Source organism: Alternaria atra (assembly GCF_907166805.1).
Source record: "Alternaria atra isolate CS162 genome assembly, contig: 34, whole genome shotgun sequence".
NCBI lineage: Eukaryota > Fungi > Ascomycota > Dothideomycetes > Pleosporales > Pleosporaceae > Alternaria > Alternaria atra.
In genome coordinates, this window is record NW_025091333.1 from 238,117 (window position 1) to 250,492 (window position 12,376).

Below are 12,376 nucleotides of genomic sequence, written 5' to 3' on the forward strand. Positions count from 1 at the left end.
GTGATTGGTGGTACCCGTTCATCGGACGATCCCGGCTTCTTCGGCCCTTCGACGCCACTACATCATTGTCGAAAACGTCAACACTTGCTATGAACATCTCACCATATATTCATCAACATGCAGAATGTTCGCGCAGTAATCTTCGTACGATTCGGTTGTTCTCGACTCCTCCCGTTCACGCCATTGGCCTTGTGGAAAGTGGCGCAAACGAGTCGGCTTCATAGGAACATTGTCGGCTTTATGCAATCTCTTCGAGCTCGTGTGACCATTTCGCAAGGTTGATATCCTGAAACTGCCAACGGTAGAAAATTCGGTACTGTCGTGGTGGCTTGATGTATGTTATGCCATGTGTTGACGATCGACATTTCTGTCCGCACCACCAGCCTCACGAAAAGTAGAATTCACTTCAAGATTCTACGTCTGTAGTAATAATCAACATGCAGAACTCTGCACTTTCGGTATATAACCTTATGCACCCTCTCGTTATCTGGGTCTCGTACACACTCTTCTCTATATTCCAGACACTTCCTTGCAGCTCGTTTTGCGCCTGTCATTCCATTGCAATCATTGCACACGTCTCATCCACGGCCTGGCCTTCACAGACTTGGAACTTCAGTAAATCAAATTTTGTGTCAACAATCTCAAGAGTACATGTGTTTGTCTTTCGCCCTGTTTTCCACTTGCATTTGCGTTACTGACCAGACCCATAGATCACTCTTACCTTGACCGTGTCACACTCTCAGGTATTATAAATACACGTCGTTTCGATACGCTTCTTAAGGACACTGTATCATGCCAATTTCGGGTCCGCTTTTCTATTTACTCGGTCCTATCTCACGCTCATGTTTTCGCTCTTTCCTCTTCCGGACGTCGACTCACCTTCACCACGCGTACCATGAAACAGAAGGCACGACGAAAGTCGCGTGTCTTGATCCCACTTCGAGCTCTTCCTAACGCCTTATAGAGAGTGAGATTCAAGACGGCCACTCTAGGATGCCTAATTGTGATAGCTGTTAGCTTGGCGGGAGCATCTGTTGCCAACCCACACTACGTCCGCCCTCTTCTCTCCACCATCGCACTTCGCTCGCACCTCGCCCACATTCGCATCCACTATTAACGCACCATTGTTGCCAAGATTCTGTAAGCAATGTCTTCATCACCTCAGGTCAGTCATCTGCTCTTGCATTTGCTTTTAAATCTTGTTGTTGACAGTCCTCGAGAGGCACACGCCCAGCAAGAGCAGAGTCATTGGAGGTAGCATGATCGGCAACTACGGCAGTCCACATCGCAGTGGTCAAACAGTGCGCTTCCAGACGGATGGTCAGTCTGATATCTCGCCGAGTGTGGTAGAGGCTGGATCTCATGCAAGCGCGTCAACTGATTCATCCACTCCCTCTGGAGGATCACTGTTGCAGCTGGGCTCCGACAATGCCGCTGGCCATTCCATGACTGTACCTCGAGGACAAGTCAACAACCAGATTTTACAAGCCAAGCAGCAGCTTGTGAGCCTTACTTGAGTCCAGAGACATGCCAGGGAACTGTTTCTAACATACACACAGCCGACAACCCCTCAGCGAGCTCATCATATGTCAGCCAACAGAAACGGCATGCCCTCCCTTATCTCCCAGACTCTCGCTTCTCCGCAGGCTATTCAGCAGTATGGTGGTTCTGCTCAAAAGACGCAGTCCAGCAGAGCCGACCACCTCAACAACCCCAATACACAACGTCGCAGCACCCATACTAGCCAGATGTCTGACAACTGGCGTACTTCTGGTCGTCTGTCATTCAACTCAAGCCGTCGCTCATCTCCCATAGTCAATTCTGCTGACACATCTCCACCATTGATGACCGATGTTCCCGAGTATCTAGCTGTACAAGAGATGGCTTTCCGTCAGGGTCAGTCTGACTCAGGTAACTCCCGCAACAAGGTTCCACCGAGCCCTTTCGCGAAGCACCTTGATCATGTCTGGGCTCAGTACTTCAAGGTGGGTGCGGCCTATGGAGGAACGCCTGCCACACCGCCCGTAGCATCGTCTCCCTCACACGACAACTTTGCCTGGTCAGTACTGATCAACCCCACTACACAAGATCTAGAGCACCTCAACGGCTCGATCGACATTGAGTGGGCTCGCAAAATGTGTGTCATGTCGTTGAACTGCATGAAGGAGCTCATTCACGTCGTGCGCGAGCGTCGCAACGACTGGCGCAAGATCGTCTGCGATGTCCCTTTCCCGGTTAAACAGGCGATAGTAGCCTTCCCCGATCTCTGCGAGTACTACGAGGCTCTTCAGCACGACGTTCGTCAGGCATTCGGTAACGGACTATGAAGCGTGTAATAAGCTTCACCTGCACCCCTCATGAAGTGGTAGTATTACTCAAAATACGGAGTCAGGCCGCTTCTCATGACGATTATGACACGCATATGGTTTGCTGATGGCTTTCACTGGGCAATGTAATGTTTACGTGGAGATCCGGGTTTCACTTGTAAGATGTTTCCCCTAAGCAAGCATGATTTTTCCTTTTTGTTGTCATGGCGTTTCATGGTGGGCGTTGGTGGAGTTTCAGCGCGATCTTGTTGAAGGAGTATCCCGGCAGGATCGTCATGTTTCTATCTATGTTCACGCCCACCAATCCTGCGACGTCATATAACGACCCGTATACCGCATATAGAACTGGCGTATAAATCTCAGATATATCGCAGCACACCGACGCACCAGCATGCATAGCAAAAATAATTTTCGATACAATGGCTCAGAAGCAACGACACGTGCCTCAAGTGCTCGCGTCGTGATACTGCCACGCCATATCACGTGGAGACGTGAACACGGGAGGAAATGGCTCCGGGCCTTCTAAGATTCCACGATCTGCGAATATCCGCGTCATTCACATCATATCAGATTTTCATCTCCATCTAATATAGCCGCGTCAAGTCGTGCAAACAGCAACCCCGAAAATGACAGCAACAGTTCCAGCACGTTCACATAGCTTCGATCGTCAGCACCGCCTTTTGCAGCTCGACTGCAGCTCCGACCTGCGACACTATTCGCGCAACCTCGGTCCAGGCGTCCAGGAGCGCATCTTTCAAACAACGAGCGACGCACTGAGGAAACAACTGGACGAGCATCGCGATTTCCTACTTCAGCATCAACAGCAACAACCGCGTTTGGCCCCTGCCTCCGTCGTCAGCGGCTCTACGCCCGCAACTCCTCACGCATACCCGCAACCTCATCCCTATCCACAAGTTTCGCAGCCTCCGCTACAGGTGGCCACCGCACCCCAGCTGGTCCATCGCCGCCCCGAACCTACTATCGTCCCCGGCGACATCAGCACATATCCGCTCGCCCTACGCGATGCTCTGTATTCGCAGAAATTGATTCCACGAGCGCACGATGGCAGAACAGTATACCATGTTGTGGCCAGCAGCAAAAACCGTGATATGGGCGAGGACACAAAGGTTGTAGGGACTTGTGGAACCATGCTGGCAGCAAACGAGCTCGCGGCGCGGTACTTTGTTGAACATTGTATGGGCGATGTCGCTGAAGCGAAGTTTACACAGCTGGCGAGCGGCGCATTGCACTGCGGTGCTGGGCCTCACAATGTGTATGTGCAAGAGGGCAGGATGGAATGATGGGGGTATGCGATATACAGACCGCGGACCCGAGGAAATGGTCTGTCTCAGGTTTCACGGTACCCTTCACAATCTGCAGGGTCAGCTGCCGTCCTGCCGTCTGCCCCTTGCCCAATCCCGCCGGTATGTCTTGACTTCAGGACGTCAAACCACTGAATGTCGGAAGCGCATCGTCATGGCCTAATCAACGATTTGCGGACAGTGTCCAAATTTCAGCGCTACTCTATAGCCAGCGAGCAACGTGACAGCATGCCAAGCTGTGAGATGGGCATGGCCGGTACAAAGGTGATTGTCTTCAGGGTGTGCCGAGTGACAGGAGTCAGACGAGTGCACTGTTTCTTCGGCGCACGCTAGAGATACATGTGCATGAGGCAAGACCAGAAGGAGAAGTGACGGGGCTTTACAATTCTGGAGTTGATGTCAAATTTGGCGAGTATGTATTATTATAATCTATGCAGATGTTCTATGCACACTGTTGCTGGAACAACAGACCTGAATGGGTCAATAAGTTCTTAATCACCTTACCACCCGTTTTACCGCCTATACAACGCTTCCCGCGTCCAAGTTCCCAGTAAGTACGTGTACAACATCCCCTGCATACTGTGTTACATGCCGGCCATACCTCGCGCGCGTGACACAACTACTCAATTCCCTCCGTTCCCAACGCCAATCGCCTTGCTACGAGAAACAGGCCAACAGGATCAAGACGGAGAAAACTTGATCATCTGCATGTCTGCACCGGAAGTCCGTTCCCTGCTCGCACTTCCCAATAAGGCAGTTTGTAGAATTACTATCGATTGCGGTGTTGGTATGTTCCGCAAGTTCCGCCAATACCGGACTCGACTCTATTGTCCGCCCGCAACTTGCCGGCAGGGACAACTAACAACCTGGCATGCGCTTGTTCAGACTACGTCATACAGTGCTGTTCTCGTTGCTGTCGCATGAGTGCTTGCTTGAATAGGTTTCAACGACAAGGAACAGCGCTTACTTGCGATTTTGTCAATCGCTTGTATACCATCTGTCACATCGTGGAGATCACAGATCCAACTTAGCGCAACGGGACGAGCGATCTGATTCTACAACCGCACAAAGCCTTACATACGCCTTACCTCGCACCCACACCGCATACGCGCAGCCATGGCGCCCCCAAACACGCCCTTTATATACCGTCTCTGGCACCTTTATCTCGAACCCTTCTTCGCCCTCGGCGGCGTCTACCACCTCCACTGGGCACCAGCGCAGTACTTCACCTTCATGCCGTCGACGTCGGCCTACCACCCCGATTCACAAATCGCCTACGACCAACTCGCATCGGCATACCTCTTCTTTGCTTTCACAGAGGGCGTGTTGATGCGGGTTGTGGACGATAGGAGGACGTGGTGGTGGATCGTGTTGGGGTTGGTGCTGTGTGATTTGGGGCATTGCTATGCGGCATGGTGTGAGATGGGGACGAGAGGGATTTTAGACTTTGGGAGCTGGAGCGACAAGGATGTAGTCACCAATACGTTGAATGTGTTGCCTGTGCTGGTGAGGACGGGGTATCTACTGGGGGTGGGGGTGCCCGGGGGTGACAGTGTGAGCAAAAAAGGGAAGAAGAGGGCTTAATTTTGGGATTTGAACAGGTTGTTGGCTTGTGAAGTCTTGACCGGTTGACTCTGGACTGTATAGTATCACATGACGTTTGAAGACAGCGTACGTATATTTTCAAGACAGCCAGAACCACATTCTTATGGCCGCATCGGCGACTATGCCGATTGAACTGTTCAGTTTGTCACTAGTATGATCAATGTATCTGACTTGTCAAGAAGATATCATGATCTTGCATATACTGCGGCCGGTTGCTTACGAGGACGGCCGGGTAAAGCGAGAAGTTTCTGTCACGTCTCGGTCTCAGTACAAGGTTGCATGATATCTCGGTATCCTCATGAAACGTCCTACCGAAATGTTGGGGGAGTTGAGGCCGAGGTTTGGAACGCAGTAGGTTTCTCCAACCTTCTCATCTGTTCTCACACGCCCAATTCTAGATGGTTGGTTTGCTGAGCGTCTGCAGTCCACATGCATGAAAAATATAGTAATAGGTGGGGTCAGTGAGCCGCGGGAGAATTTGATGTAGGCGAACATCGGATTGTTCGCGCAATATCGGATTCTGCGCAAATGCCATGACGGTGCAAGGTGCCGAAGCGCTACAAAAAGACTCAACACTTTCCCCGCCACTCCTCATCGAGATGGCACCTTATTCACATGGAAGCTGGAAGCTGCCCGAGCTGAACAGACGGGTGACTGGCTTCGGAGCATTCGGCGCGCACAGGACTGAAGCAGGCTATGGTTGATAGCCCCAACGGTTGCACGAGCCGTAGCCTCTCTAATTGGTGCGCGGGGCTGTGTGGTTTGCGACTAAATGGGAAGCTCCCGCAGCTGTCAGGCTTTGGCAAAGGATGCGCCGGCGCACATTCGTCTGACGACTTGTTTCCGTGGAACTTGCGTAAAGATGATTATCATCGAGTCATTCGCTGCACGAATTGCTGTGGAGAGGCCCACAAAGCTCTGCAACGCGCTGTGCTTGTCCGGTGTGGCTGTACGTCATACCGCGGGGCTGAAATCTTGCAATTTGCGGCCATGGACATGAAAGTAACCAGTACGTTGTCCCTGGCCGTATGTCGCACGCCTCATCAGGAACAACAGCCAGATATCCTGAATTTTCCTGTTCTCCCCCTAGGCCTCTGACAGCTCTTTCTTGCTTGGGCCGCCAACTCGACACGCCAAAGTTAACGTCTGGCTTCCCTTGGACGAGCTTCACGATCGATCGAACCTACCGGAAATTTCACTGCGCGCTCCTACCGCCTCTATAACTTCACCTCGTCTCCTCCGAGCCGTTGTACAGGACCCGCTCCCCCCACCTATATCTGTTTTCACAATCTCCACGCCATTTCTACAACCACAATTTCTGACCAGCGGGCGCCGACGCCAGACTGCTGCCCAACATGACCACCCACGTCGTCTCCCTGTAGGTAACCACTTTCTGCTTATCCAATCGATAGACAGCGCATCATGATTGTTACTTGCAGCTCTGCGCCTTCACCTCATCTAATGTAGTTAGTTTCCTACCGTATACTGTCGATTTCCACGAGTCCAAGTCCAACTCCAACTCCAACGCCCCAAGCCCACCACAACCAGCTCCCCCAAAGCTGAACGAGACCGCCCGCGAGCCCTCCTCCACTAGTGCAGGCAGTGCACGACCAGCTACCAAAAATGCAGATGATGAGCAGCCCCAGAGCCTCCTTAAGCGCGCGCCGCCGACGCATATCCAACTGCCCAAGACGCCTATGAGAATGACCGAGCATGAAGACTTCTTCACCCCTGGCCTGCCCAGTGCAGCCACGCACTTTCCCAAGCCAGCAGACCCCCGGGGCCTGGTACGTAGCGATGCCCATGTCCCTGAATGGGGTACCACCGGCCGGTTCTTCAACCAGCCCATGTCGAGGGCCGAGCCAGCACCACCCGACACGATTCTGGAATACGCCAAGGCACAGGAGCGGGCGCAAGCCCAGAAGGAGCGCATGAAGGGCTCTCATGCCGGCAAGCCTACAACAGACCCGCGATGGGCCACCGAGTACACCGTTGTGCCTGCTGTCCAGGGCAACGGCGGGCTTACCAACGCTCTACGCTGTGCAGTTGACAACAAGTGCATTAGCGACACTATAAGCGTGGGCTTGATTGGCTTCCCTACCGACAGCTTGAACGAGGAGAAGAAGACGGAGATTTACGAGAAACTTGAGGAAGAGCATGACGCTCTCACCGTCTTCGTCAGCGACAAGGACTTTGACGGCCACTACGCCCACTACTGCAAGACCATCCTATGGCCAGTCTTCCACTACATTATCCCCGATCACCCCAAGAGCAAGGCCTTCCTTGATCACTCATGGGTATTCTATGTCAAGGTCAACCAGGCCTTTGCGGATAAGGTTGTCAAAAACTACAAGCGCGGGGATGTCATCTGGATTCACGACTACCACCTGTGTCTTGTTCCTCAAATGATCCGCCAGAAGCTCCCAGATGCACAGATTGGCTTCTTCCTCCACACTGCCTTCCCATCGTCCGAGGTATTCCGCTGCTTAGCTGCGCGCAAGGAGCTGCTTGACGGCATGCTCGGAGCGAACCTAGTCGCATTTCAGACACCGGAGTATGCCCACCATTTCCTGCAGACATGCAGCAGGATTCTCTCAGTCGAGGCTACCGAAGACGGAGTCCAGCTAGAAAACCGTTTTGTCAACGTACACTCATCGCCCATTGGTATTGACCCTCGCGCTCTCGCCCTGGCACGTGAAGAACCCGAAGTTCTAGAGTGGATCACGACCATGCAGAAGCGATACGAGGGCAAAAAGGTTATTGTCGCTCGTGACAAGCTCGACAACATTCGTGGTGTCCGACAGAAGCTGTTGGCCTTCGAGCTGTTTTTGAACAAGAACCCAGAGTGGAGGGACAAGGTTGTCATGATCCAAGTCGCCACATCCACCACCGAGGACACCGAGCTCGCTGCAACCGTTTCCGAGATTGTCACTCGTATCGATGCAGTTCACTCGACCTTGACTCACAACCCTCTCATCTTCCTAAGGCAAGACATTGCTTTCTCGCAGTATCTCGCGCTTCTCTCCATCGCCGACGCACTCGCAATCACAAGTCTTCGCGAAGGCATGAACCTCACTTGCCACGAGTTTGTCATCTGCCAGGACGGCCGTGCGAGCGAAAAGAAGCACAGTCCTGTCATTCTCAGTGAGTTTACCGGAAGTGCCTCGGTCTTTGAAGGAGCCGATCTAGCCGTAAATCCATGGGACTACAACAGCATCGCAGAAGCATTCCGGGTCGCTTTGGAGATGACCGACTCTGAGAAGGAACGGAGATATACCAAGTTGCGCGACACGGTTATGCACCAAACCGGCGATTTCTGGGTCAAAAACCTGAGTACCTATCTAGCCAAGGTCCACGACGAACAGTTCAAGCGCGATACCATGTCCATTCCCGTCTTTCTTCCAGCAACCTTGCCCGTACCTACCAGGAATCTCAACGACGACTCTTTGTACTTGATTACGAAGGTACACTCGCATCTTACGGATCTGTTAACAACACCATCTTGGCAAGCACTGAGCGTGTCATCGTCGTTCTCAACGACCTTGTTTCTGATGAGAAGAACGTTGTCTACGTTATGACTGGTCGGACTGTTCGAGAGACCGAGCTCATCTTTAACCGCGTACGAGGTCTCGGTCTCATCGCGGAGAATGGTTGCTTCTTACGCGAGCCCACCGCGAGTGAATGGATTCAATTCCCCGAAGAAGAGAAGACTGTGAAGTGGAAAGACTCAGTCAAGCCTATCTTGCAGTACTATCTCGAGCGTGTGGAAGGTAGTTGGGTTGAGGAGCGCCACTGCTCTATCATCTTCCACTACAACAAACCCAGCGACAAGGACGACTCTGCAAGCCGACATGCCGGTGACTGCGCGAACCACATTAACGATGCGTGTGAGCAGCAACGCATAAAGGCGGTTCCCACCAAGGACTCGGTTGTCATCGAGCCCATTGACTTTGACAAGGCCTCTGCTTCGCAGTATATCTTCAGCAAATACCCAGAGACGGCTCGACCCGACTTTGTGTTTGCAGCTGGCAACGACCGAAGTGATGAGGGTGTCTTCCGATGGGCGGAGAAGTTGAAGGAGGATTGGAAAGTTCCCAATGTCCAGACTGTTACCGTGGGTGATCGCAACTCGATTGCCATGTCGACATTGCCCAACGGCGCAACTGGTAAGTTTTGTTTTCTGAATGCCCAACAGGATTTTTGCTAACCAGCACCACAGGTCTGCTTGGTGCTCTGAGCAAGCTCTCCAAGAACCCCCGCTCGCCTTGAGATGATTGAGTTGGAGCTTCAAAAAAAAAAGCAAGCGAACACAAAGTCATGAACGGCATGTCTCACACTTTCGATACCCCTCTTACGACATGATGATTGGTGAGGGCAACGGGTGCATAGAGGCATGGTATTGGGACGAAGAGCTGCGCATGGGATGTTACGCATGAATGAATGACAAGCACTGCATAGAGTGGAGTCCGGTTGGTCTTTTCCTATGATAGATCTTTTCTACACTCAACACGGAACCTAGAGTCTTCTTATCAGTCCCGCTCCAAGTGTACACAATTCTGCTGCCCAGATATCGTGAATTATAACAGTAAGCCCTCTACTGATTTATTGTAAGTCCACGTTCGTCGCTGATGGCGCTTGCAGCGAATGGGGACAACATCTAGACTCGGAGCATGCAAAATCATCATCCTGTATATGTAGTAATCTATTCTATGTAGTTTGTCTAAATACTGGGCTGGGTATATCAAAAACTCTCACGTCCATCGCTCACGCTATCTTCTCAACTGTCAAGGAGCCCTCAGCATTGCCTTCTAATGCAACCAGCCCGCTTGACTCAATTTGCTTCTTCCATTTAGTCGACTCATATCTCGCAGTAATGACCGTCAACCTTAGCGTGAAATCTTCCTCGCTGGAGCTCCCGGTGGCTGGTAATGGTACAGTTGTAAAGGTCCAGCGCCCGAACGACCAGTTCAGGATGTATCTTGCTCGTCCCTCTGGTATCTTTTGATGGGAATCCGCCTCAGTATCTGATGACTTTGGTGGAGTGGAGGTGTATAGGATGCCTTTTATCCGGTATACTTCGTCTTTCGTTGGATCCTCGAGGAGTTTTGCTAGTTTCACCGTGTCCACACTACCCTTCCCATCTTTGCTTTTCAGTGTAACAGTAAGAACCTCAACTTCGCTGGAATGGTCATGATCATGCTCATGTGCATGCGCGCTTCCATTCTCTTCGGTGACTCCGGCCAACCTCGCATCCAGCCCAAAGACAATATCCTTATCCACCCACCCTTTCCTACTCTTTGTTCTGGGTATTTGTGGCTCAACCTCCAGCGCTAGCACTGCATCTTCCACATCCTCCAACCGTCTTTCGCTGACCAGCTCGTGCTTGTTGAGTACGATCAAATCTGTGTATCTTGCCTGCATCTTGGCCGTGTAACTTGTATCCTCGTATCCCTTCCAGTTCTCTACATCAATCACGCTCATGACACCATCCAGGACATACTTTCCCGTCTCCCTGCTCAGCCGATTTACTTCCATGGCTAGTGTTGCTGGAAATGCAGAGCCCGAGGTCTCGATGACGATACGGTCGGGTTTTACATCATTGGCGAGCGTTTCGAGGGCGTCGGAGAGCTGCCCGACAAGATTGCAGCATATGCATCCATTGAGGAGTTCCTGTACACCCGATATCGCGGCCGAGGAGGCGAGTGCTGTGTCGACTTTGACGTCGCCGTATTCATTTTTTAGGAGTGCGAGCTTGTAGGTTTTAGGGAGTTGAGGTATCAAGTTCAGGATCAGCGCTGCAAGGCTGTTAGTATGAGGTTGTGATTTCTCTGTCCTTGCTCTCTTGTTAAAATTCAACAGAACGCGCTCATTTCGTGTTGTGGGGGGGCATTGCAAGACCTGTGACTGAAATTTACAACTTACTTGTTTTTCCTGAGCCCAAGAAACCTGTGATGATGGTGATTGGTATCATGGCGATGACAACAATGGTAGAGACGCGTCAATCCGGTCCAGAATTTCAAAGAAGAAGCAACAAAACCCGCAATGGCAAGATTTCTCGCACGTGCAAGTCATGATGGCGGAACGTCCCCCCTCGCGATAGCACTAGTTTCAATTTCCGCGTTGGCGGGGTCTCCGAGCTTCGGATGACGTAGGCGCGCAGCAAGCGGGGCAGCTACGCATCAGGTACACCACCCGTAGCTTCATAACCCCAGCCTGCAATACACGCCTATCAAGCCAGCTTAGCTTCAATACCAAGATTCTGTCACCAGGGACTAGATCTTGATTAACCCATCGCTGCTCCCGCTTCCAAGACCATCATCCTTGCCAGTAAATCAGCTGCATAAATAGCTCTCTCCTCCATTCCATTCAGCTTACAACTCACAACAATCTCATACAACGTCCTTCAATTCCTACTACTGTGATTGCCTATTTATCTTACCTATTCTCCAACAAACAACAACAAACATCATGGACTTCCTCAACAAGGTTACCGGCAGCGGCAACAGCCAAGGCCAATCCGTCAACGAGCAGGTCGTCCAAGGCCAAGGTTCTGAGCAGAAGTCCTCTGGCTCCGGTGGTTTCCTCGGCGGCATTGGCGACAAGCTGAACTCTGCTGCTGGCGGCGGCAAGGAGAGCGAGAAGAACGAGGACTACCTCGACAAGGGTACGTCAACCCTTGGGTTCCGACATGTTGTGATTGCGACAGATGCTAACATTTACTCTAGGTGTCGACTTCGTCCAAGAGAAGTTCATGGGCGCCGGTCCTCAAGATAACGAGTCGGCCGTCGAACAAGCCAAGGACGAACAGATTAGCGACTTCATCCGTGGCCAGTACAAGAGCACCACCGGCTCCGACATTCCCATCAAGGACAAGGAGACCCGCCTTGGTTAAGCTGTTGAGCTAAGGCTTCAGCATAATGAAGGGTATGCAATGAGCCGGCAGGACAGGAGATCCGCTGGCCATGGACTATGACCACGATGATGGTAACATGCATACGATTATGATAGTCATGAAATGAAACAATGACAATACTTCACAAGCAAGCAAGTGTCTTACTTTATGTGACTCTATCAAGATCCATGTGCTTCGTTTGCGCAACGTTGAAACACCATCAGAACCTA

At 51.7% G+C, this 12,376-nt stretch overlaps 5 protein-coding genes across 5 annotated transcripts; 4 read left to right on the plus strand and 1 right to left on the minus strand.

Annotated features, from left to right (window-relative positions):
* Positions 1-1,259: 1,259 nt before the first annotated feature.
* On the plus strand, positions 1,260-2,327 carry ALTATR162_LOCUS10524 (uncharacterized protein; the record flags this gene model as incomplete). The annotated part of the gene is made up of 2 exons (XM_043318160.1): positions 1,260-1,502; positions 1,560-2,327. 2 exons carry the CDS (start codon positions 1,260-1,262, stop codon positions 2,325-2,327), a joined length of 1,011 nt encoding a protein of 336 aa, XP_043174095.1.
* A 626-nt stretch (positions 2,328-2,953) lies between these two features.
* On the plus strand, positions 2,954-3,628 carry ALTATR162_LOCUS10525 (uncharacterized protein; the record flags this gene model as incomplete). The annotated part of the gene is made up of 1 exon (XM_043318161.1): positions 2,954-3,628. The coding sequence occupies one exon, from the start codon at positions 2,954-2,956 to the stop codon at positions 3,626-3,628; it is 675 nt and encodes a 224-aa protein (XP_043174096.1).
* A 1,137-nt stretch (positions 3,629-4,765) lies between these two features.
* ALTATR162_LOCUS10526 (uncharacterized protein) lies at positions 4,766-9,523 on the plus strand (the record flags this gene model as incomplete). The annotated part of the gene is made up of 4 exons (XM_043318162.1): positions 4,766-4,974; positions 6,726-8,702; positions 8,765-9,420; positions 9,474-9,523. The coding sequence occupies 4 exons, from the start codon at positions 4,766-4,768 to the stop codon at positions 9,521-9,523; spliced, it is 2,892 nt and encodes a 963-aa protein (XP_043174097.1).
* A 495-nt stretch (positions 9,524-10,018) lies between these two features.
* ALTATR162_LOCUS10527 (uncharacterized protein) lies at positions 10,019-11,225 on the minus strand (the record flags this gene model as incomplete). The annotated part of the gene is made up of 2 exons (XM_043318163.1): positions 10,019-11,049; positions 11,177-11,225. The coding sequence occupies 2 exons, from the start codon at positions 11,223-11,225 to the stop codon at positions 10,019-10,021; spliced, it is 1,080 nt and encodes a 359-aa protein (XP_043174098.1).
* Positions 11,226-11,722: 497 nt separating this feature from the next.
* Positions 11,723-12,146, plus strand: ALTATR162_LOCUS10528 (uncharacterized protein; the record flags this gene model as incomplete). Its single annotated transcript, XM_043318164.1, has 2 exons — positions 11,723-11,918; positions 11,980-12,146. 2 exons carry the CDS (start codon positions 11,723-11,725, stop codon positions 12,144-12,146), a joined length of 363 nt encoding a protein of 120 aa, XP_043174099.1.
* Between the last annotated feature and the right edge of the window lie 230 nt (positions 12,147-12,376).